This window comes from Typopeltis vanoorti, chromosome 1, assembly GCF_054136105.1.
Source record: "Typopeltis vanoorti isolate ZY-2024b chromosome 1, IOZ_Tvanoo_1.0, whole genome shotgun sequence".
NCBI classification, from domain to species: Eukaryota; Metazoa; Arthropoda; class Arachnida; order Uropygi; family Thelyphonidae; genus Typopeltis; species Typopeltis vanoorti.
Genome location: NC_143549.1, coordinates 106,166,556 through 106,192,744, shown reverse-complemented (window position 1 = coordinate 106,192,744; position 26,189 = coordinate 106,166,556). Strand labels below are relative to the sequence as shown.

Genomic DNA, 26,189 nt, shown 5'->3' with positions numbered 1-26,189 from the left:
TGAAAATTAAAATTATTTGAACTGTTTGTTATCCGCTAAAACACATTAAAACAAGTGTTGTGCACCTAGAAGGCATGAATGTCGTGATGTTCTGTTTTTATTTTATTCCTTCAAAATTGTACTGTTAGCCACTTCGAAGGAGCAATTATTATTCTGTTGTTATTAAAACAACTTAAAAATTTATCTTCAAGAGGAACTGGAATTAGTACAATCATGCATCTCTCTATCAATATTTGTAGTCCTGAAAAGGGCTGTTTTGATGATCATGAAAAGGAACACTTTTTATTTCATACTATTCAAAATTGAGCAGTATGAAAAAATATGAAACAAAAAAGGTGATTGCACAGCCACAAAATTTTCAAAATAAAAAATTATGGGCAACTCCTCTTAAGTAATCAAGAGTTTCATGATTTTCATAATCACTAATGATGAGCTAAAGTCTTTTTGCAGTATCTTGATAGCATTTCTTACCAGGAGGAGGTTGGGCGCCAGCTATGTATTGTCATTGAAATGTTGCTCATCCTTCAAAGATTTTAGAAACTTCCATATTGTCGGATAAGAAGCACCAATTAGTTCGCTGAATGCACGATGCCACCCTTCGCATGAGTTGTTTGTCTTTGGTAACCCTTCCAGAGCAGCATGGTAAAAATTCCATAAGGCATGGGGAAAATGAGGTGGACGACGAAGTGATCGACGATCAGGTTTGCCAATCCAGGTGTCTTCTACGTAGCGCAAAACAGACTGAGCTTCAGCAGGATAGTCATTATTTTCACATAACACTTCAAAAGCACGTACGACATTTGTAGATGGCAGAAAACCAATTGCCGATATCATGCTCATTTTTATTGCAAATTCGGAATCAGCAGGAATCACATTATCGTTTATAATGCCATGAATTGTGTACAGCTGCTCAAAAAGAGATGGAGTAGTTTTAAAAGTGCCATCTGCATACCATCGATTGCAACAATAACTGTAGATTTCGTTTGGTAGAAAATATCAGCAATCTGTTGCAGTCATTAAACGTGTGGACAGACTTATGTGTTCGTCGAACATGTTGTTTATTTTTTTACAGTATATATTAGAACACAGAAACTAAGTAAATAATTAATTTATTAACTTATTGCTGATATTTCGCTGGTGTTATAACCAGCATCTTCAGAGCACAAAAACACAGTTTGTTACTGTTTGTTTAACCAGTCTGCTGATTACATCATGTTGTCATAGTCTCGCGTATTGTAACAAACTGTGTTTTTTGTGCTCTGAAGATGCTGGTTATAACACCAGCGAAATATCAGCAATAAGTTAATAAATTAATTATTTACTTAGTTTCTGTGTTCTAATATACAGGGTGTTCGGGATAAATTTGACAGTTTCGTAAGGAAAAAGAAAATCTTCTTTGTATCTATTAAATTTAATGAATTGACAAAAAAACATTACAGGCAGAGTTAATTACAATACTATCAACAAGATTTACTCAAAATAACCACCATTAGCATCGATCACAGCTTCAATTCTGCTTCGGAACCTCGAACAAGCTGATGCTACAGTCTCCCTGGGAAGGGCCGCAAAAACTGTTTTAATTTTATCCATTAACTGGGCTTTTGTATTACTGGAAGTGCGATTGGTGTCTTTTTCAACTGCGCCCCATACAAAATAATCCATGGGGTTAAGGTCTGGGGAGTTTGGAGGCCAAACATTTGGACTGGTGAAGTCGTAGAAATTTTCAGACAACCATTTTTGACTTTTCCCAGAGGTGTGGCAAGGGGCCGAATCCTGCTGCCATACATACGGCCTACCATTGGCTACCCTTGTTATCCAGGGCTTGACTACAGTTAGCAACTCCACGAACAAAGCCCGAATTCCAATGCCAGGGTTCTTCAACACCTGTTCCTGCAGATTTGCGAGGAATTCTGCTGTACGAACGCAATCAGATCGTCTGCTAGGGATCTTTCTTCTTGCTACATCCTCGTAGTCACCATTGCAAGTCTCTAGTTCATGCCTGATTGTTTTTACTGTATTCAGGGAGCATTGGGCAGCAGTCGTAATATCCTTATTTTGATGGCGGGCACGAATCATCATGATACAAGTTATTCTCTTCCATGATTCAGGTGGGTTCCAGCTATCCATCCTTTCTGACATCTTGTATATGAATGAAGAAGGGTCCAAACTTTTAAATGAAGAGAAGTGTGTGTTAATACATGTAACTTACGGAAAAATATAATTAATTATAAATATGTCAAATTTATCCCAAACACCCTGTATATACCGTAAAAAAATAAACAACATGTTGCAGTCATCTTTGCTGTCATGCAAAAGGAACTCTTCATTTCCTTAGGTGATTTTATATATAGGCGGAATAATTAAATTACTTAACAAATTTGGACTTGGTGGTACCTATACTGCTTGATTTCGGGTTCTTCGAATGGACTTCTTTACAGAGGCATTGTTCGGCATTTGGCCGATGACGGCAGGAGATATTTTTGTGTATGCTTTCGTGATAATTTGATGAGTCCTGTTGTTAGTTGTGCGGGCTCGATCTTTAATCTCATTAAGTAGCTTTGCTGCTTTAACCCATGCCATGTTACCAGCATGATTATGTTGGTTAATTCGTTTGATAATGTTGTCACCAGCTGTATGAATACGTGCATGGAAATGCATTTTTTGAAACTGATTACATTTCCAAAAAATCTTTTCTTCATTTTCTTTGTCTTTTATAAATGAATGACCATTATCACTCAATTTATGCTTCATCTTCTTGCTTAAAATAAATTCCAGAGGCATCATGCAATAATTGTAATTAATTTATAAATTGGTTCTTAAACTTCGAACTTTTGAACACTTACCAAAAGAAAAAAATGTCGGGGATCGGACTTCTGAGAACACATGACGTAAAACTGTTTAATTTGAAATTTCCAGTGCAGAACTTCACTTTCAAATTCACAATAGCAGCTCCAACATAGTAGTGAAACAGCAGCTTTTATACTCTGGGAACCAGTGGTTAAATTCAGCTGGCGCTCTCCGGGTTCCGGCCCCGGAACTTTTTTATGCACCTGAACTGGAATATTTTTCTGTTTTGTGACTTTTCTCCCTTTACAGTAATTAAGCCTAACGCGGAACAGACAGCAATGACAGGTTATTAAGAAGTGCATATGATTGGTGCAGTATTAACAAAAGATCGAAAGATAAAAGTAAGCCACCAGTTGAGTTGAAATGCTAACTCTCTTCAACCGAATTCCATATGTGAAACTGCCATAACAACATTCACTATATATATATATTTCTAAGTTTTAACACGTTTACAAATTTTAACATGTTTGGTTGAATTTCATTGCTGCTTTGCAAACTCACACATCTAATTAATGACAATAGTTTTTAGTTAGATATTGTGTTTGCATATATTTTTGCTTGAGTCTATACAGCATAGTTTCTGTATGAGGGGGACATGTGATTCATTCATTAGTGTCGTTTTTATCCAATTGTCTCTGATTACACTATTTGTTGAGAAATATATTACACAGACTGCTCATACGTTATTCACTGACATAATAAAAGTAATTGTTTTTCTTGACTCTGCAATATAGTGGCTATTGGGGAGGGCATGTTGATTACCGCGGGAGCAGTTACTATCGCTCCAACGTGCACGTGTTTAAACCTTTTTTCATGTGTGAGGTATATGCGAAACTTTTTAATTTCTTTTTTCGAAAGTAAAATCAGGCGTGGTGCAAGTTATATGCGAGGGTGAGTTATATTCGAGTAAGTATGGTATTTCAACTAAGGATAAGTACATTGGTACCTTCTTTAACCCTGCGGAAGTCGTGATCGAGAAAATTGCAGCTTAGGTCTCATGTATCCGAGAGATATATTCATTACTAGTATGTGCTGAAATGCGATAAAACTTAAAAAAAAAAAAAAAAACACTACAAATATAATACATGATGGTTTATTTATTTTCAGATACAATCTAGAAATTATTGAAAAAAAAAGAAACAAATAAAAAAAAACTAAACCAATACTATACTGATCGGAGTTCGATGTATCTCTCAGATACAATTTATTATCAAATATCACGTGTTAAACCAAACTGACTTCAATTTTCTAGTGAATAACGCTTTCAGTGAATGTTTTATGTGATGATTTTTCCTGCAATAAATTTTCTTCTCGATGAATTTTCCCCCACGATGATTTTTCCTTTTGATGAATTTTCGCATGATGAATTGTCCGTTCATCAGACATCTGACACCTACAGGCATTGAACCCATGGTTGTTATTGTTGTTGTTGATTGGTAGAGAGAGAGAGTTAAAGTTTAAAGGACATATTGCTAAGGTTGCTAGTTCATAAGATTACTTGCTATTGAAGAACACATTAACAAGTAGAGATAAGCAAGTTGTTATTCCTCTTCATAAGGCCTTGATATGTAAACATCTGGCTTATTGTGGTCAAGTCTGGTCCCCTGGATATCTTGGGGATGAGGAAGCATTGGAGAGAATTCAGAGGCGAGTGACCAAGATGGTGAGTAGCCTGTGAGATGTTCCCTATAAGGATAGATTGAAGGATTGTAGAAGTTGATTAATAGGAGAAAAAGGGGATATGTGATAGAAACATTTAAGTTGCTTAAAGGAATTTTATAGGATAGATGCAGGTGAAATGTTTCAGCACTTGGCTAGAGGGACCAGAACAAGATGCTATCCCTGGAAGTTGAATGTTAGTAGGGGTGTGAGGACTAGATTATTTTTTTGGAGGGTTTGAATGAGTGGAATGGGTTGCCAAAGTCAGTTGTGTGTGTTTTGTCTGTTAATGGGTTCAAGGAGAGGTACGATAGGTTGTCTGGATAGATTGGGTTCCCCCCACCCCCTCCAATACATTTTTCACCGTTATAGTACATAAGCAAGTTTGTAAAACATGACTTCTCTTTAACAAACCTATGCTGATAAGCACAAACAGTACCACTGTTATCAACCCACTTTTGTATCCTATCTCTCATGAACCTCTCCAATACCTTAACTACAACTCCAGATATACAGATAGGCCTATAATTTGATGCCTTAGCCTTATTACCACCTTTGTGAAGTGGAACAATTTTGCCTTCCTTCCATTCCTTTGGAACTTGTGATGTTGCAAGAATCTTGTTAAACAGATAGGCCAAGACTGATACGAACTTTGGAACATTCATAAAGAAGGGAACATGAGGATCAAGAGTTCTAGATCTCATCATTTCATCAGAAAATGCAATTGTTAGAGGGGTTTCACATTTTCATCTATTTGGTGAAAGTGATCATGAAGTAATCATCTGTGTTGTGGCTAGTCATATGCAGACTTTTGTGAGGAAAGGATATATGTGGAATTATAAGGCTGGTGATTATGACAAGCTTAGGAGACATCTTGGAGCTATAACATGGAACGAGGAGTTGAGCGGTAAGGAAATAAATGCTGCATGGGAACTCACAAAGAAATATATAACAGCATCAATATACAAATATTTTCCGAAGGCCAAAAGACTGAATAAGGTTGGTGTAAAATCGATGAATGTGGAGCTTAAGCATGATATCTGGAAAAAGAAAGTCCTTTGGAGGAAGTACAAGATGAATAATGGTAATCAGTCACATGAAGAATATAAAGAACAAGCCAGGAGAGTGACTCAGTTAGTAAGGAAAACAAAAGTAGAGTATGAGTAGAAATTGGCAAATCAGGCTAAGAAAAATCCTAGAGAGTTTTTTAGATATGTGGCAAGTAGAAGGAAGAATGAGCATGGAAAGATGAAGTTAAGGGATGTAACTGCTGCAGAAGACATTGTTGAGGTATTCAGTGATCAATTTATAAGTGATTTCATCCTGATCAGGGTGGAATCATGAGGAACCGAAGTGTAGAGGATATAGGAGGGGATGGATTAATTTTGAGTGAATAGGAGGTATTTGAGGAAATAATAACCTTGATGTTAATAAGGTGATAGGATTTGATAACATATCACCACGTATCTTAAGGTAATGTTCCAGGGATTTGGCAGTAGCATTGGCATGCCTGTTTAATAAGCCTTACAATAGCACAGGTTCCAAGGGAGTGGAATGAGGATAAAATTGTTCCACTGCATAAAGGTGGTGATAAGACTATAGCTTCAAATTATAGGCCAGTCTGTGTATCTGGAGTTGCGGTGAAGGTCCTGGAGAGATTGGTGGGGATACAGAAATGGGTTGATAACAGCTGTATTCTCTGTGGTTATCAGCATGGGTTTGTTAAGGTGAGATCATGTTTCACTAACTTATTTATGTACTATAACAAGGTGACAAATACCTTGGACAGGGGAGATGCATATATAGTGGTGTACTTAGATTTTTCAAAAGCTTTTGATAGACTGCTACATCACAAGCTCTTAAAGAAATTGAAACAGATAGGATTGGATAACAGACTTCTGTGTTGGATCAGTGACTGGTTGTCGGATAGATATCAGAAAGTCACCAGCAGTGTGACTTTCTGATATCAGCAGTGGCATTGACTGAGGTCAATTTTGGAACCATTGTTGTTCAATTTGTATTCATATTTATAAATTTAGGGACACAAAAAACATGTGTTGTAAAGATTATTTTATTAATTATTAATAAAATACTATTTGACGTTTTGACCCTTGTATCGATGTCATCATCAGAAGGATACATGTGTATAGGAACAAGCTACATGCTATAGCCCTGTATACTGGTGAACTAAATTTACATAGTTAATTAATCCTTTTTCCTAGCCTGACCTCTAGCGATAAAAAAAAAAAAAAAAAAAAAAAAATATATATATATATATATATATATATATATATATATATAAATAAAAAAAAATACAACTACAATAAACTGCTAAAGTCCTGCTGTATTAATATTCTTCTGGATTCGTACAGTTCTGATTGTTATAATATGATTTCCTTCAGCTTCTGTTGAATGTTACAAACACTTCACCAGGTTGTCTTCTTGTAGTGGGATTTTTTCTTTTTCTTTGGCTTGTTTAGGTTGTTAAACAGGTTGTAGATGGGTCCTCCACATTCTTGGAATGGTTAGGCCATCATTTTTGTTGAGATTTGGGTTATGTTTGAGCATTTCACATGACTTTCACATTTCACATCACAAAATTCAAACCAGGTTTTGGTGCGGTGTACGGACTTGGTATTTTTTCAGTCAATTCTATGGTATGTTTGGAGTGCGTAGTCAGAAAGCCCGGTTTTCCAAAATGGAGATATTTAATGTGTTGTTTGTGTTCGTCTTGTCTAATTGGGATAATTCGCCCTGTTTCCCCTATGTATGGTATGTTACATGTGCATTGTATTTTGTATACCCCTGGGTGGGCTAGGTGTGGAAGAGGATCTTTAGAAGAACTGAGTAGGTGTCTTAATTTATTTGGGGGTTTAAAGGTGGTTTTAATGCTGTATTTGCATAGTGTTCTGTCTATTTTTTCAGAAATGCCTCTAACATAAGGAATGGTAATAGCATTCCTGAAATCTTTTTTGTTCTTACTGGTATCTTTGTGGAGGATCTTGTGAATACTTTTTTTACTGTATCCATTTTTTATAAATGTTTGGTTGATGATCTTGTATTCCTGGTTTAGAGCTTGTTCATTAGAACAAATAGTTTGAGCTCTGTGTTTAAGGGTGCTTATGACACCTAGTTTTTGTGTTGGGCGGTGGTAAGAATTTTTGTGTTGTATTGGCCTGTGTGTGTAGGTTTGTGGTAGACTGAGAAGGAGAGACAGCCAGAGGGAAGATGTGTGATAAGTGTGTCTAGGAACGGAAGAGAGTTGTTTTTTTCCATTTCAGTGGTGAATTGGATACGTTTGTGTTGTTTGTTTAGGTGGCTAAGGAATGTATTTAGTGCTTCGTGGCCGTGGGGCTAAATCACAAAAATATCGTTGACCTATCTGAGCCAAATTTTGGGCTTTAGACTTGCTGTCTCTAAAGCACGTTGCTCAAATTCTTCCATATAAAAGTTGGGGGGGGGGAAGTGGTGAGCCCATGGCTGTACCTTCTTTTTGAAGGTAAAAATTGTTTTGCCACACAAAATATCCGGAGCGGAGTACATGGGCAAAGAGGGCCGTGATGTCTTGTGGAAATATGTTCTGTAAGAGCAAAGTAGTGTCATTGATTGGGACATTGGTGAAAAGAGAAGTTATGTCAAAGCTGACTAATAAATCTTGGTCATTGAGTGTAATGTTTTTAATTTCATTTGTGAAATGTGTATTTTTTATGTAGGAAGGGGATTGACCTACCAATTCCTTGAGTATGGCCGCTAATTTTTTGGCTAAGAGATAATTTGGGCTGTCAATTCCTTCAACAATCGGATGTACTGGTGTGTCTGCTTTGTGTATTTTTGGCAGGCCATAAATTCTATGCATGCGGGCATAATGAAGTATTAATTTTTTTGTTGTTTCTTCTGACCATGTGTGGATGGATTTGATTAATTCAGTTGTTTTCTTTTTGTTATGTCTTGTGGGGTTGTAGTTTACCATTTGGTAGGTATTGTGGTCCGATATCAAATGGTTCATTTTTTCAATATATGTTGTACGGTCTAAAAGAAGAGTGGCGTTTCCTTTATCTGCTTTCGTGATTATAATGTCTTGGTTATTTTTTAAGGATTTAAGGGCTAGATTTTCAGTTTGGTTTAAGTTGCTGCTTAGTTTTTTTGTTTGAATTCAGTATACACGATGCCTCCATGCGTATTTTGTCAGCTAGATTGGTGGGGAGGGATCTTAAACCTCTCTCTCGACATGATAAAAGATCTAGCTGATAAAATACACATGGAAACATCGTGTATACTGAATTCAAACAAAAAACTAAACAGCAGCTTAAACAAAACCAAAAATCTAGCCCTTTAATCCTTAAAAAATAACCAAGACATTATAATTACGAAAGCAGATAAAGATAATGCCACTCTCCTTTTAGACCATACAACATATATTGAAAGAATGAACCATTTGATATCAGACTACAATACCTACCAAATACTAAACTACAACCCCACAAAACATAACAAAAAGAAAACAACTGAATTAATCAAATCCATCCACACATGGCAAGAAGAAACAACAAAAAATTAATACCTCATTATGCCCTCGTGCCCAGAATTTTTTGGCCTGCCAAAAATACACAAAGCAGACACACCATTATGTCCGATTGTTGAAGGAATTGGCAGCCCAAGTTATCTCTTAGCCAAAAAATTAGCGACCACACTCAAAGAATTGGTAGGTCAGTCCCCTTCCTACATAAAAAATACACAACATTTCCTAAATAAAATTAAAAACATTACACTCAATGACCAAGATTTATTAGTCAGCTTTGACATAACTTCTCTTTTCACCAATGTCCCAATCAATGACACTACTTTGCTCTTACAGAACATATTTCCACAAGACATCACGGCCCTCTTTGCCCATGTACTCCGCTCCGGATATTTTGTGTGGCAAAACAATTTTTACCTTCAAAAAGAAGGTACAGCCATGGGCTCACCACTCCCCCCCCCCCCAACTTTTATATGGAAGAATTTGAGCAACGTGCTTTAGAGACAGCAAGTCTAAAGCCCAAAATTTGGCTCAGATACGTCGACGATATTTTTGCGATTTAACCCCACGCCACGAAGCACTAAATACATCCCTGAGCCACCTAAACAAACAACACAAACATATCCAATTCACCATTGAAATGGAAAAAATAACTCTCTTCCGTTCCTAGACACACTTATCACACATCTTCCCTCTGGCTGTCTCTCCTTCTCAGTCTACCGCAAACCTATATACACACAGGCCAATACAACACAAAATTCTTACCACCGCCCAACACAAAAACTAGGTGTCATAAGCACCCTTAAACACAGAGCTTAAACTATTTGTTCTAATGAACAAGCTCTAAACCAGGAATACAAGATCATCAACCAAACATTTATAAAAAATGGATACAGTAAAAAAAGTATTCACAAGATCCTCCACAAAGATACCAGTAAGAACAAAAAAGATTTCAGGAATGCTATTACCATTCCTTATGTTAGAGGCATTTCTGAAAAAATAGACAGAACACTATGCAAATACAGCATTAAAACCACCTTTAAGCCCCCAAATAAATTAAGACACCTACTCAGTTCTTCTAAAGATCCTCTTCCACACCTAGCCCACCCAGGGGTATACAAAATACAATTCACATGTAACATACCATACATAGGGGAAACAGGGCGAATTATCCCAATTAGACAAGACGAACATAAACAACACATTAAATATCTCCATTTTGGAAAACCGGGCTTTCTGACTACGCACTCCAAACATACCATAGAATTGACTGGAAAAATACCAAGTCCATACACTGCACCAAAACCTGGTTTGAGTTTTGTGATGTGAAATGTGAAAGTCATGTGAAATGCTCAAACATAACCCAAATCTCAACAAAAATGATGGCCTAACCATTCCAAGAATGTGGAGGACCCATCTACAACCTGTTTAACAACCTAAACAAGCCGAAGAAAAAGAAAAATCCACTACAAGAAGACAACCTGGTGAAGTGTTTGTAACATTCAACAGATGCTGAAGGAAATCATATTATAACAATCAGAACGGTACAAATCCAGAAGAATATTAATACAGTAGGGCTTTAGCAGTTTATTGTAGTTGTATTTTTTTTAATTAATTAATTTATTTATTTTATATATATATGTGTGTGTGTGTGTGTTTTACTTTTTTATTTTATTTTATTTTATTTTATTATTTTTATTATTTTTATTTTTTTTTTATTGCTAGAGGTCAGGCTAGGAAAAAGGATTAATTAACTGTGTAAATTTAGCTCACCGGTATACAGGGCTATAGCATGTAGCTTGTTCCCTATACTCATGTATCCTTCTGATGATGACCTCGATACAGGGATCGAAACGTCAAATAGTATTTTATTAATAATTAATAAAATAATCTTTTCAACACGTGTGTTTTTGTGTCCCTAAATTTATAAATATGAATGCTGATCACTGTGTAACCTTAAAAGAAAGTTCAATTTGTATGTTAATGATATTGGGTTGGGTATAACTAGTGATATCCAGCAGTTTGCAGATGATGCAAAACTGGGGAAAGTAACACACAGTCAAGTGCACCATGCACCCAGGGGGGGGGGGGGGGGCTCTTCCCCCAAAAAGAAAAAGGAAAAAAAAAACACTAGAAAATTTTCCAAAAATCTTTTCCTAATTAAAATTCTTTTTTTTTAATTTATATTATGTCTTATATTTCTATACTATTTATGAATTAGTGGTCACATAAAATGGGAATACCCTATAGCTCACGGGAATCCTGGCCACTGTGAATGCAAGGCGAACGAAGTAGTGCTCTTGCGGATGGAGCGCTACTTCATTTGCCCAAGTCAGGCCAGAGGATCACGGGTATCATGTATTGGCAATCACTGCAGATGCTCAGTCATAGGTCATATGCAATGCAGTGTGCATTCTCAAATCGTCTACTCAACTCGGCACCCCCCCCCCCCAAGATTAAATCATGAGTGCCCCCCCCATTAAATCTTGAGTGCTCGGCCCCCTCCAAGATTAAATCCTGAGTGCGCTACTGGTCAAGTGGATGTTAATGCCTTACAAGAGGACTTGAATAGATTGCATGAATGGGCAGGTAAGTGGAACTGTCAGTTCAGTGTTGCCAAGTATAAGGTTTTGAGATTTGGTAAGTAACGATGGGATGCAAAGTATACACTTGGTGGGAAAAACTTTAACGGAAGTAGAGGAGATGAGAGATCTAGGAGTTATAGTGGACAAGAACCTGAAATTCAGGTGCCACATTGTACAAGTTGTGAAGACATCACATCGGATAATGACAATGATGTGGAGGACTCTGGCATGCAGAGTCCTCCACATCATTGTAGAGGACTCTGGCATGCAGAAATAGAGAGGTTATGATTCCATTGTATAAGGCCTTGATCAGGCCTCATATGGATTATTGTGCGCAGATTTGGTCACCAGGTTTTCATGGTGATGAGGATATGTTGGAAAGGATCCAGAGAAGATTCACAAAGGTAGTCAGTGGTCTTTGGAATGTGGAGTATGAGGACAGATTGAGAGAATGTAAGTTGCAGAGCCTTGTGAATAGGAGGAAGAGGGGGGGGGGAGGATATGATTGAGACATATAAGCTGGGTAGGGGTTGTTATCTTGTTCTGCTCTCCCTCTTCCATTCTATGAATGTGAACAGGTTCAGAACATAAGTGAGGAGCAGGTTCTTTGCATGGAGGGTGGTTGGTGAGTGGCAATGTCTGAGTGTGTTGTGGATGTAGACACATTGAATCAGTTTAAGAACTGGTTGGATGAGCATTGTATGCAATAGTGTGTATCTCCCACAATGAGTCTCTGACTCCATGGAGGTTAAATGTTAATAATAATTCCCTTAATCGCATAGTGATATGCCATCAAGTGCTATTGCCTTATTGACATCTAGCTTGTTTAACTACTCATGTACCACCTGTTTTTAATCACACCATTAAATCTACTCTCATTTCATCCTGTACTCTTGAACATCTAATTTCACACTGAGGATTTATTTATTTATATCATATGTGAACTGTAGAAAATGTAAGAGCATTCATATAAATGATTAAAATCATACATTTAAAGAAATAGAAATTATAAGAATAGGGATTAAAATCATACATTAAAAGCAAAAATGCCACTTGCATGAAATATTAAGCAAAAACATAAAATGTCAAATTTCAGTCATCCAGTGACTAATATACTTTAAAGCTGTTTCATTACACTGCATTAAATCTTCTCGGGTACATATATTATTAATGTCTATTAAGCAGCATTGCAGAAGATTATCTATGGTTTGTGTTTCGCCACATGAGCAGCTGTCATTGTCTGTGTAGCCCCACCTGGCCATATTCTGCTTTGATCTGTGCATTCCGGAACGAAGTCTATTCAGTATATTCCATCTTTGCCAGTCAAGATGTAAGCTGGAAGGAAGTGATTCGTTTAAGTTTAGAGCCTCTGGAGATTGTTCTTGCTATATTGTTATTGTTAACCTTGTAGCTTTTATGGAATCAACCAACAGTTCCACTGAGTTCCTTGATCTTAGCCTCTTATGTACTGCAACATGTCCATACAAAGGATGCTGTTCATCATTTAGTTGTTGTTTCCGCTCATATCTACTCTGTGTAGTCCTTCTGATGTGAGGAGGTGCAATACCAGACAGTGAGTTTAGATGGTTTAGTTGAGCCGGTAATGTGTCAACATGTTTCATTAAGAACCTTCTCAGTAATTTTTCTCAGTGATCTTTCCCAAACAGGGCTAGCATACTCGGCTGTCGAAAAACTGCTGCTCACCTAGTCTGCAGTCATCAATCAACCATGTTCATCCATTAACAGCATCTTATTATAATCATTTATCCTTCTACCTGCCACATATTTAAAAAAAAATAATAAAAAAAAATACTCACAAGGCTTTTTCATGCTAATTTGCTAATTTCTGATTTGCTAATTTGCTAAATTTGCACTTTTGTTGTACTTAACTGACTGTTATCATTATTCATTTTGTAATTCATGAAATCTGAATCATGTATTATTTATATATTTATAGGGCATATTCAATTGTTTGCTGATTATGTAAAGTTGGATAAAATTATAAGAGGTGCAATGCAGATATTAACTTCCTTCAGAAAGATTTCAGTAGACTTTTAGCTTGAATGAATGAATGAATGAGTGGAGTTGTCATCTTGATGTTAATATAAGTGCAAGGTGTTGCACTTTTGAGTGTAGAGGTAGGGCTGTGTACCATATTGGGGGGACCCATACAGCTCTAGGAAGTGGATGAGATTTGGGATATGGGGATAACGGTCAACAGAAGCTGAAGTTCAGGAACATGCTGCAAGGTATTGCAAAGGCTTCATAATGCATTACTGCTATGGTCAGTGTGTGCCTTATCATAGCAGTAATGCATTACTGCTACAATAAGGAGCACAATGACCACAAATAAAAAGGTGGTTATTCCACTATATAAGGCATGCATCAGTCCACACCTGGATTATCATGTGCAAATTTGATCACCTGGTTTCAGTTGTGATGTGAAAACTCCTGAGAGGATCCAATGAAGAGTGTCTGAGGAAATGTAAATTTCAGAGTTTAGTGGAATAGGTAGAAAAGAGACAATATGATAGAGGCATTTTAGTTGGTGAGGGGACTTAAAGATAATATAGAAAGAATTATACATAGAGTGGAGGGTAAGAAGAGAAGAATGAAAGGCCATTTCTAATAAAGGCATGGTGAAGGAAGGAGAGAGGAATAGATTTTTTATGAAGAGAGTAGCAGATAAGTGGAAGGTTTTGCTGGGATGTGTAACAAATTCTAATAATGTAAATGAGTTTAAGGTTCAGTATGATAGCTATGCAGTTTGTGAGTGAGACATTTGTTGATTCCATGATGGTCATTAATAATAATAATTAAAAAAGAAAAAGTTTATTTTAAGTGTGCTATCAAAGTATAGATATATATTATTGTAAGGATATTAAGTCTTTCTATTTCAACCAGCCTCCTTTCTTTGGGCCTAGTAAACAGTAACCTATTTGTATGACTTTATTCTTTCTTTCTTTCTTTCTTGATAGGTGCATGCAAAAACTCATGAAGGCGAAAAATGTTTCAAGTGTGATCTTTGTCCCTATGCATCTATTTCTTCACGGCACTTAGAATCTCATATGCTTATTCACACGGATCAGAAACCATATCACTGTGATGAGTGTGATCAATCCTTTCGTCAAAAACAGCTTCTTAAGAGACATAAAAATCTTTATCATGATCCAAATTATGTACCACCTCTTCCAAGAGAAAAAACCCATGAGTGTCCAGAGTGTGGTAGAGCTTTCAGACACAAAGTGAGTAGTTTTTGCACTTTTTACCTATTCTTTTTGATTAGAAAAAAAATTCCCATCAGTTTCTTTCATTTTGTATTCATAGTATCAAAACATGTTTGTGCATTTTTATATGTATTTTATTTATTTATTTATTTTTCTATTGATTCCACACACGAGCGGTCACAAAAACCTATAACCCATTACAACACAATAATGGATGCATGGGTAAGTAGTTAAAGAGAAAGAAAGTGTCTATTAATAAGTTTCTTGGGGACTGTATTCACTGAGACGTATGGGAAGGGCTGTTCTAAAGAACACTGGTAAATGGGATGAAGGAAGAGAATGAGAAGTTGGCTCAATATGATTTGGAACAAAACTGTGTATGGATGTTGACCATTGGCTACTCATGTTACATGACTAGAGGAAAGTAGAAGAATGGTATTGGTGCAGTACTTTCACTCATGAAAGTACCTATAATAAAGTCATAATACAGAAACAGATCACATATGACAAAGCAGCTGGAGGGAGTCTGTGTGAGAGTGATCACTTGTTAGAATACTTGGTGATGTTTTGGGTTCACACCATCCCAAATGTGAGAACAGTATTCTAAGGCTGGTCAGATTTGCAATTTATACTGTTAGGATTTGAGCAGGAGAAAAGTAGTGCTTTGAATGAAAAAAATTTTTTGGAGGTTGAAGAGGCTATGGATGTGATATGTTTATGCAATAAGCTAGATGTGAATTTCATCCCAAAAAGAGAAAATCTGATCTTTACTGGAAATGACAACATTATCAACAGTTAGAGGGAATGAAATAGATTCTTTCTTCTGGATAATAAGAGAGGACTATGTTTTGACAGCATGGAAATTCACTAGATTAATCTGAACCCTACAGTGGTGAGATCAGTTTGACATTGAATAATTATTTAAGATTTTAATGCTTAAATCATTTCATTTCTACTACTTCATTTCAGTTTTCAAATGATGAAGAGGAGCTGCAAAACTATGGATGGATAGGGTCTAAGTTAGACAGAAAGTCATTGATGTATAGGAGAAAGAGCATGTATGAGAATACAGAACCCTGGGGCATTTTCCAACATTGATAAAGAAATCTGATGAAAGGAAATGAAATCCATCATGACATGAAATGAATGACCAAAATTACTATTGTTTCTAATGAAATTGCCAAGTATAAGAATAGTTGTTTGAAATACGTACTTAGATGAATAGTGAAAAATAAGCAGGCAGTCTGGATGAAGAAGAAATAGAAGAAGAAGACATGATGGAAGCATTTGGTGAAGTGGACAATAATAATCATTTGCAGCATAAACAGCTATCTAAGAAGGTAAGAAAATAGAAAATTAAAGGGGAGAGGAGAATTAAAACATTCATTGCCACTGACACTTTAAAGAGTTCAACCGATATTTACATATATCTGCTACTGCCACTTCTACTAAGTGTTGTAAGACTTGCACGTGTTTTTCTCTGTTCCCATGACTCAGTCTGTCTTGGGAAGTCAAATCATGTATAGGCCATTCTGAATGTCATTTAGAAGGTCATTCTGAATGGCCAGTGGATATTCTGTCATAATTGAGTGGCATTGAACATGTTAACAGTTCATTGAGTTATCTCATGCAGGTGAGGGAGTGACAATGGAAGAGGTGAGAGATGAGAACTGTGATTGTCAGGAAGTATACTGGGAACTAAATAAACTTGATTTAATAAGTCAGGAGATGATAATACCACACTGAAAGTGATTAATTCATCAATCAATTAATGCGTGCTAAGCGAATACAGTAAACAATAGGAATAATTATAATTCATCCATCAGTTATTGTAAATTTGGAAAAAAATTACAGTATAAGTTATATTAGAGGATAAAAAATCAATTGCTTAAATTTTTATTTAATGTCTAAACATTGAACTACTTTTTTACAAAAAAATTAAGTAAAGATATTTGAATCGTACTCGACTTTTTCATCTTGTCATGCAATTTGCGATAGCTGGCAGTCGCTTTATCAAGATTTTGGCAGGCTTTGAAGCTTCGTTCCATATTCTTTAGTCGTAACATTCTCTTCTTGTTCGCACTCCTTATCTTCTTTCATATGCACACTGTTCTTCTAGTTGAAGGAGATCATTCTCGCTTAACTGTTCTGAATGGGAATTGAACAAGTTTCTCACTTCTTCTTATCCAGTTCATTAAATCCAAGTTCTTTTCCAATTGTGCTGATTTCTTCAATAATGGTAGATCTTGGATTTTGCACACAATAAACTAACATAGGCTTGAGTTTAAAGTCGCCTTCTGCATTGCCTCCTAATAAAAGCGTAAAATGATCTTTGGATACTTTGTAACTTGGTTGAGATGCTTCAGTTTTAGCTAGGAAAGTTTTTGTTGTCATATGCTTCCAAAAGAGACCAATTTCTCGACATTGAATATTTGCAATTGTCATAATCACCCTCCTGAATTATCCTTTGCAATTCTTCAGGAAACTTGGCTGCAGAATATTTATCAACACTAGCAGATTCCCCAGTTATTCTTACGTTAATCATTCCAGTTTGATTTTTAAATTGGTCAAACCATCCTAAACTTTAAGTAAAGCTTTCACATTCCTCTTGAAATTTGGTCTCTTTCAATGAGGTATAAATATTGAGAACTTTTGCCTGAATATTTCCTATACTAAGAGGTATTCTTTCTTGGTCATAATCCTCAATCCAGAGTGATAGAAACCATCTTGATCATTAAATGGCTTCTATTTTGGGTAATCTGCATGCTTAAAGAAGCAGCGGCAGCTTTTCCTTATTCTTTGTATTCTTTGCACTTATTTAATATAATCCAAACTGTAGACTCGCTGTATCCCAGGTCTCACACAATCATTATATTACTAGCACCACTTTCATATCTCTTAACAACTTCCAGCTTTTTCACTCGCTGCAGCTTGGTGACAAAAATTTTGCATAACGTAAAAAAACATGTTAACTGATTAATCACTCACTTAAAGCGAGAAATAGTATCATTTCATTCATTTGCGCTAACTGATTAACTGTATATCAATGCATATTTTAAGGAAATTAATGCCATTTCCACAGAGTTAACAGCATCCTTAAATGAATTCTTGCTTAAAGCATTCATTTAAAGATTCGTTTATTTACTTTCTGAATGCTTGTTTAAAGTCCTTGCTAAAGGGATATTCTCAAAAAAGTGGATGAGACAAAATTTTTCCACTATCTGAGGAGATAACAAAACTAAGGCTTTAAATTACAGGCCTGTCTATATATATATAGACATGAAGATATTTAAGAGATTGGTGTTGGTTAGGATGCAGGATTGAATGGATATTAGGATTCTCTTCACCATGGTTTCTTAAAGGATGGCTATGTTTGAGCAGTTTTACATATTTCAGGCAGGTAACAGCTGATGTATTGGACAAGTGTGGAAAAGGAAAGATGCATATATATTTTGTAAAGCTCTTTGACTGATTGAAGGTGGAAGAATAAGGGACTTGAGTGTAATGGTAGACTAGGACAAACATTTTTGGGCTACATTTTAGGAGTTTATGAGGACACACAGTGGATTTTGACATTGATGTGCATACAGATAAACGTTATTTCAACATTAGCATGTACAGATACAGTGTTTATTGTTGCACTCTATAAGACCATGATGAAGTTGTACTTGGACTGCTGTGAGTAAATTTGGTTACATGGTTTATGAGAAGGTAAAGAGAGTTTGGAAGGCAAGTGTAACTAAATGACTTTGCAACCAGAGAAAAGAGCATCAGATCTTTGAAACATTGGTTACAAAGAACATTTGGTGGGAATATCATTTGCTGAGCTTGGTGAATAAGAAGAAATGGGGTGATATAAGTACGAGGGTTGTTTGAAAAGTTTGATAAAAAAATAAGTTACACATTTTTTTGGAAAAAATCACCTTTATTTCTCAACATAGTCTCCATCGTGGTCTAGTCATTTGGTCCAGCGAGTTTCCAATTTTTTTCATCCCATCTATAAAGTAGGATTTGTCAAATTGTGCAAAATAGTCATTGATGGCCTTGATGACATCCTTATTTGAAGAAAAGTTTTTCCCGCCGATCAAAATTTTTAAGTTTGGGAACAAGAAGAAGTTACATGGGGCCAAGTTCTTAGCATATGGTGAATGTGGAACCAATTCGAACCTCAATTCATGCAATTTTGGCATTGTGCCGGCCGATGTGTGGGACGGTGCATTGTCTCAATGAAAGAGCGCCAATCTTGGCCGTGTTTTCTTCAGTTCTTCTTTTAAACAGTCTAACAATGACGTATAATAGACTCCTGTTATTGTCTTACCCTTTTCCAAATAGTCTATCATGATAATTCTTTGGGAATCCCAAAAAAACAGTGGCCATCACCATCCCAGCTGACAAAACGGTCTTCACTTTTTTTTCGGTGCTCTTTCACTGGGCATTGTCCACTGTTTTGACTGCTGCTTGGACTCAGGCATGTAGTGGTGGATCCAAGTTTTGACTACAGTCACAAATTAATGCAAAAAATCCTGTGAATTGTAATTAAACATCACCAAAGTTTAAATTAAAATTCACTGTGTTGAAATGTCTTTTCACATATTTTGGATCAACAGTCAACAATCATGGCATCCATTGTGCACACAGCTTTTTCATGTTCAAATTTTCGTGCAGGATATTATACACCCATTCAGTTGAGGTGCCTACAATCTCAGCAATCTTACGCACTTTCACTCGGTGGTCTTCCATAACAATACCATGAATTTTGTAAATCATTTCCTTCATAGTAACCTCAGTTGGGCATCTGGAGCATGCTTCATTTTCGATGGACTTATGACCACATTTAAACTCATTTATCCAAAAATAAATAGTCTTTAATGCTGGTGCAGAGTGCCCATGAACTGCATCTAACTCGGTTTTGATCTGTGCGGCCGTCCACTTCTTCAAATAAAAGTGTTTTATCACTGCATAAAACTCGTTTTTCTCCATTTTTATGAAAAATATGAACACAAACATTTTAAATGTTTGCCAAACGAGAACTATGCATTTCATGACCCCTTGGCTAAAATTTTGCCAGGGGTCATGAAAAAGATGATATATGCTGACACTGTTATGAATGAATGAATTGTGTCGCCGTCTATTGGAAATTTACCAAACTTTTCAAACAACCCTCATAAGATGTTTAAATTGGTATACTAGATTAATGCAGAAGAGATTTTTCATAGTGTGGAGGAGAATCAGGGCTCATCAAGAAGCTACTCCCCCCCCCCCCCCTGGAAATTGAAGAAAATGTACATGAGCAAAGGAGTGAGGAAAAGGTTTTTTTTTGCTTGGTGGGTTGTAGTGAGTGGATTGCATTGCTTGAGAGTATGGTGAGTGCAGAAGCATTTAATAAGTTCAAAGTGTGTATGATAAATGAGGGCTTCCCATTATAAATCTTTTGACTGTATTGGCAGTGTGATGATGATAATAATAACACAGGCCTGCAAAATTCGAGTCATGAAAAGTTGTCTGGAAACTATTAACTGTTTCTGATTTGTTTTTGACTGCTGATTTCAAATATCTCTTCGATTTTTCTCTATCACATAAGGATTTTTCACAAAATGGATCTCAATATTAATATTACAGTAAAATAGCTTTAAAACACATTATATTAAGTAAAATAAGTATTTAAAATTTTCCATAAACATTTTTGGAATGAAAGTATTGGGGAAAATTTTTTTTTAAATTAAAGTAATTAAAGATTAATCTTTAGTGCATACGCTATATTTCGTTGTGGTGTCTTTTTTTTTTTCCCCCTTCAAAGCTTCCTTTTGAACTTTTTCTGTGAAATTCTTTTCCCAGGTCGTCTCTGTGCAACATCCAGCAATAGTCTGCCATTATGTTGACATTCCACCTGCCCTGATACCTTCTTTCTGTCTCCTTGATGTCTTGGTGGAATCACTCTCCTTGCTCTTCGCTGCCAGTTCCCAGATTCTCAGGAAAATGGTCTAAATGAGAGTTGAGAAAGTGCACTTTTAAGCTCATGGAACATCCCAAATCCTTGAATTTCTATTGCATGTCTTCCACAATCATTTTATAGTTGGGGTCCTTGTGATTTCCTAAAAATTTGGTCACCACCTCTTTCAAAGCTTTTCATGCTTCTATTTCAACAGTTGCCATTTTTTCTTCAAACAGTTTATCCTTCATAAGTTTCCTGATGTCTGGACCAATAAAAATACCTTCTTTCAATTTTGCTATAGATAATCCCAGGAATTTTGCACAGATATATTTAAAACACACTTGTTCTTTCGACAAAGCCTTGACAAATTGTTTCATCAATCCCAGCTTTATGTGAAGTGGAGTTAAAAGGATTTTTTCCTGAGCAACCAAAGTTTTGTTAACACATTTTTACTTCCAGGTTCTAATTTGACTCTTTCTGGCCATTCCTTCTTGATCCAATGTTGCTCTTGATCTTGGCTGTCCCAACTTACACTAAAAGCACTGGTATTTGGTGTATCCTCTTTGTTGTTCCAAAATCATAGATATGACTTTAAGATCACCGCAAACTGTCCGTCCATGATCATTGTACTTAAGTTTGCTGAAAATGAAGGCTAAAAACAGAAAAAACCATAAACACATTAAATTAAATCTCCCCACTAACTTAGAAAATATGCCACCTTTATGATAACCGTAGTAGTTAACAACTAAAGTTCAACTAAAGAATCATACAAGAAAATGTGTCTGTGACAACAGGAAATTCACCCATTATCTTAGCGAATCAGATTCAGAGTAGCCACCTGCACTTTTATCTGCATTCTTCCCTCCCTCTCCTATCTTAAGAATGAGAAGTTTCGTGGAAATTTCTTTATTTACCATAAAAAGGCACTTCAAAAAAAAAAAGCACTTATACAATAGCTGTAAATAAAGGAGAATGCAAATAAATACCAATGCACTGAATTTAAATCCAAATACTGCTAATAAAAATGATAAAATTAGAAATTGGTTAAAATTGGTGGGTGATGGAATTTTTGAACTCAGCACCTAAAAATCTATAAGAATCAATTATTACTTCTCAGACAACTTTTCCATTGCAGGCCTGTGTAATAGTACTATTACCAGGGGCATTTCTGATATCAATATTTGGAGTAATTTTATTCAATTAATATAATTCAGGTTTCTTTTTTTTTTTTTTTTTTTTTTTTTTTTTTTTTTTTTTTTTTACTTGCATGCTTCTTTGCTAGTTTTTAATTCTAACACTTACATTTAGAACTCATTATCACAATAAGATTAACAAAGATTGAAATTTTGCAAGCACTCTTACAAAAAAAAAAAAAAAACCCAAAAAAAAGAGCTACATTATAGTTCAGACAGTATGCCAATGTGACAATAATTTATCAACCATTATTCTATGCCTGACCTCTTGTGAAAAAAAAAAAAAAAAAACTCTACTTCAACGGTATATCTTATATTGTATAAACATGGTCAGAAAACATCTTTTAATTCAACATTATACAGCAGTAATGGTCACCTAATCAATAATAATAATAATTATTATTATTATTATACGGGCATCTCTGTGGAGTCTGAAGACTCATTGTGGGAGACCCAATCTATCCACACAATCTATCATTGAACCCATTAACAGAAAAAGTACTCACAACTGACTCTCATTCCCATTCCACTCATTCACCACTCTACAAGAAAAAAATCTAGTCTTCACACCCCTACTGACCACACCTTTATTCAACTTCCAGGAATGATCCCTTGTTCTGGTCCCTCTATCCAAATGCTGAAACATTTCCCCCTAATCTTTCCTATAAAATCCTTTAAGCAACTTAGATGTTTCTATCATATCCCCTCTTTTTCTCCTATCATCTAACTTCTACAATCCACATACCTTCAAACTATCCTCATAGGTCACATTCCACAGGCCACTCATCATCTTGGTCACTCGCCTATGAATCCTTCCCACCACTTCCACATCTCCAAGAAACCCAGAGGACCAAACTCGAGCACAGTAATCCAGATGTGGGTGTATAAAGGCATTATAAAGAGGAATTATAACTTCCTTATCTCTACTTGTTAATGTGTTCTTCACTAACCAAGTAATCTTATGTGCTACCTTAGTAATATGTCCTCTAAACTTTAACTCTCTGTCTACCACCACCCATAAATCTCTAACTTCATCTATTTCCTGGAGCACAGTGTCATCAATGTGATAAATAGCTTGTATAGTTTCACCCACCGATTAGAGGTCCTTCGACACTTCTGCGCATGTCAGAAAAAGGAGAATCCATTCCAATAATAGGGTAATCAATCTGTCTTCTGGGATGTGTTTGTTTATTATTACACGTCAGAAAATTTAGCTTTTCTTTTACAAACATTGTAGTTTTTAAAGTGTAACTATTTTACTTGTATAACAGTTGGAATATATATAGTAAAGCTATATAGTAAACTGTATAGCTCTTTTCTTTAGCATATGAATAATGCTAAGTTTTTGGGAGATGTGGTGTGATGAGCTGAAGTGTAGATAACGTCCAGTATTTGTAGGTTTTCTATAAACAGATAAGTTAACACTGTTATTTTCTTGTTTCTTTATTATGATGTCCAGGAATGGTAGTTGTTTGTAGAAAACCTATTATCTACACTTCAGCTCATCACACCACATCTCCCAAAAACTTAGCATTATTCATATGCTAAAGAAAAGAGCTATACAGTTTACTACGGACCAAAATGATCTACAAGAAGAACTGACTACAATGTCCAACCACCTCTCCTTAAATGGCTACCCTAGAAGACTCATCAACAAGATTCTCTTCTCTGACATACCACAAAGACAACATGATATCACCACTATAACTGTTCCATTCGTTGGTACCATTTCCAAAAAATTGGCTCTCCTCCTAGAACCACACAATATTAGAGTGACCTTCAAGCCAGTTGAAACTATTCAGAAATTTCTAAGATCACCGAAAGACTTCCATCCTTTCTACAAGCATGCTGGAGTTTACAACATCCCTTGTACCTGTGGTCTTAGTTACATTGGTCAGACATCTAGAAGCTTCGAAATGAGACAAAAGGAACACATCGGTTATGTAAGAAACAACAGACATGATATATCTGGTCTTTCTTCCCACTTCTCTACAACCAACCACATTATTGAATGGAATAAAAGTTATATGCCTTATATAGAAGAAAACTACTGTTCCAGAATCTTCAAAGAAGCAGCTACAGTCGCCCGTTCCACAAAAAACTTCAACAGGAACCAAGGTTTAATCCTACCTGATATATATATATAGAAGACCTTAATTAGATCACTAAACACACATGAAATGAGCTTCATTGCCAACTACAAAATGTTTCTCAACAAGTAAATCATGTATCTGCGACATGTGTATTGTTTCACGCTCAGTACTATTTTGTTATTGAATTAGAATTGTCAGTGAACGTCTAGCTTGTAATTTACTTTGCCTACCTTATTGTATCCTGAAGAAGCCGACAGCAGTAGCCGGTGAAACTAGTTGGTTATTAATTAGTTTATTAACACTTGACCAATACCTCTAAGTGTTAGTCATTCATTAATTTTGGTGGTCAAGAATTATAACAATTTCAAATATGTGATTTTAGTTATAATATTCATTTCATATCCAATCTGAAAATAACAAAACAAAAAAACATATACTTATTATTATTATTATTATTATTATTATCTGAGACCTCCAGGAAATCAGCAACTCATCAAGGGAAGCTATACATCACTCAAATCAGCTGTCATACCTTCCCTTAAACTCATTTACACTAGATGCACTCACTGCCTTTAAAGGTAAACTATTCCACTCACTCACTACTCTGTGAGAGAAAAACCTAGCTTTTACTCCTTTCTTGACCATAAACAAACTTAACTTTTTTTCAGCTTACTGTATGATAGATTTATAACCTTTCATGGGTGGGATTCACTTACAAGAATAAATTTAAAAAAAAATTGTGGAGTGGTCATTAAAATTTCTTTAAAATTCTTTAGCCTATCCAGGATATTCATTTGTAATCCAATTAATTGATTATAATTTATTATTATTATTATTAAATATTTATTACAATTAATTGGATTATAATTGGATGTTCTGTTTCTACCTTGTGCTTTTCTATAAGTATTTCAAACTGAATTAGATTACATCATTGCCTTTTTGCCATCACTGCCTTGTTTCTTTGGAACAGCCTTCCTATGCCATTTAACTAAATATTTCAACCTTAAGATTCAAGAAACACATTGACAGATTCCTTCTTTTTCCTTATCCCCCTCCCTTATCCCCACAACACTGCTGCATTTTTGGCTTTGCAGTGTGCAGTCACTCATGCATTTGATTAATATTTTACAAAATAAAATAAAAAAAACATGGAAAAAATAATGGTTTTATTTAAATTATTTTTTATTTCTTGGCCAACCGGACCAGCAACTTTTGTGAAGTTTTAATTAAACTATCACATATGTTTTTTTCCATTATTTTTTCATTTATGTGAGCTTATTTTTAAAAAAATATAGATTTTTGTTTAACCCTTTGCGCTTATTCAGCATTGTAGGAATGACAATCCAAAGCATACTCTAAGATCGCATGTCTATGAACAATGGCATGTCCTACAGCTGGATTTCAATCTCTGGGATGACAATGGTGGCTTAGCTCAGGTTTGCCACTCCACTATGCATATCCATCGGTTCGGCCACTGTTCAGAGAAGGAAAACTGTCTTTGTATATTTTTTTAACATTTTCTTTTGTATCAGATGTATGAATCATTCTCTCTTGAATAGTTAGTGCCACTGTAAAAGAAACATCATTTCTCCGATGGTCTATGTCAGTGGTTCCCAACCTTTTTCCACTTGTGTACCCCCTTTTAAACCCATTTCTATAAATTGTACCCTCTTGTTTTTAAAATAGCTGTTTTTAAATACTGATACTTTTGTTCACTTTGCATTCTGTTCACATTTTGTTTACTTTACTTGTTTTTCTGCCATTTCTGATTATTTTTCGTGTACTTCTGAATGGCCCAGCACGTACCCACCAGGGGTATGCATATCACCGGTTGGGAACCGATGGTCTATGTGTTACAGAGCAATTTGCATGCATCAGCTGTGAGATGCCATTCAATCTCTAGGCCACGATGTAGATGCAGCCGAGCTAGCAGCCAGTACCAATCTTTCATCTTACAGACATTAGACTTGTAGAGTTGCACATGGGCACCTAGTGCAAAGGATTAAAAAACATTTAAAATAAAATTAATTCACATGACCTTATTTTGTTTGTTTTTATAATAATAATAAATGCTAATAAATAAATAAAAGTAAATGTTTCCATTTACTTTTAAATCAAATGAAAGACTGTCAGC

At 35.6% G+C, this 26,189-nt stretch overlaps 1 protein-coding gene across 1 annotated transcript in view; it reads left to right on the top strand.

Annotated features, from left to right (window-relative positions):
• LOC150110289 (uncharacterized) overlaps positions 1-26,189 on the top strand; it is a 359,887-nt gene that overhangs the window by 206,773 nt on the left and 126,925 nt on the right. The window contains exon 7 of the mRNA XM_090395274.1: positions 14,589-14,855. Within this exon, the coding sequence (XP_090251400.1) occupies positions 14,589-14,855 (267 nt within the window). The remainder of the gene's footprint in view (positions 1-14,588; positions 14,856-26,189) is intronic.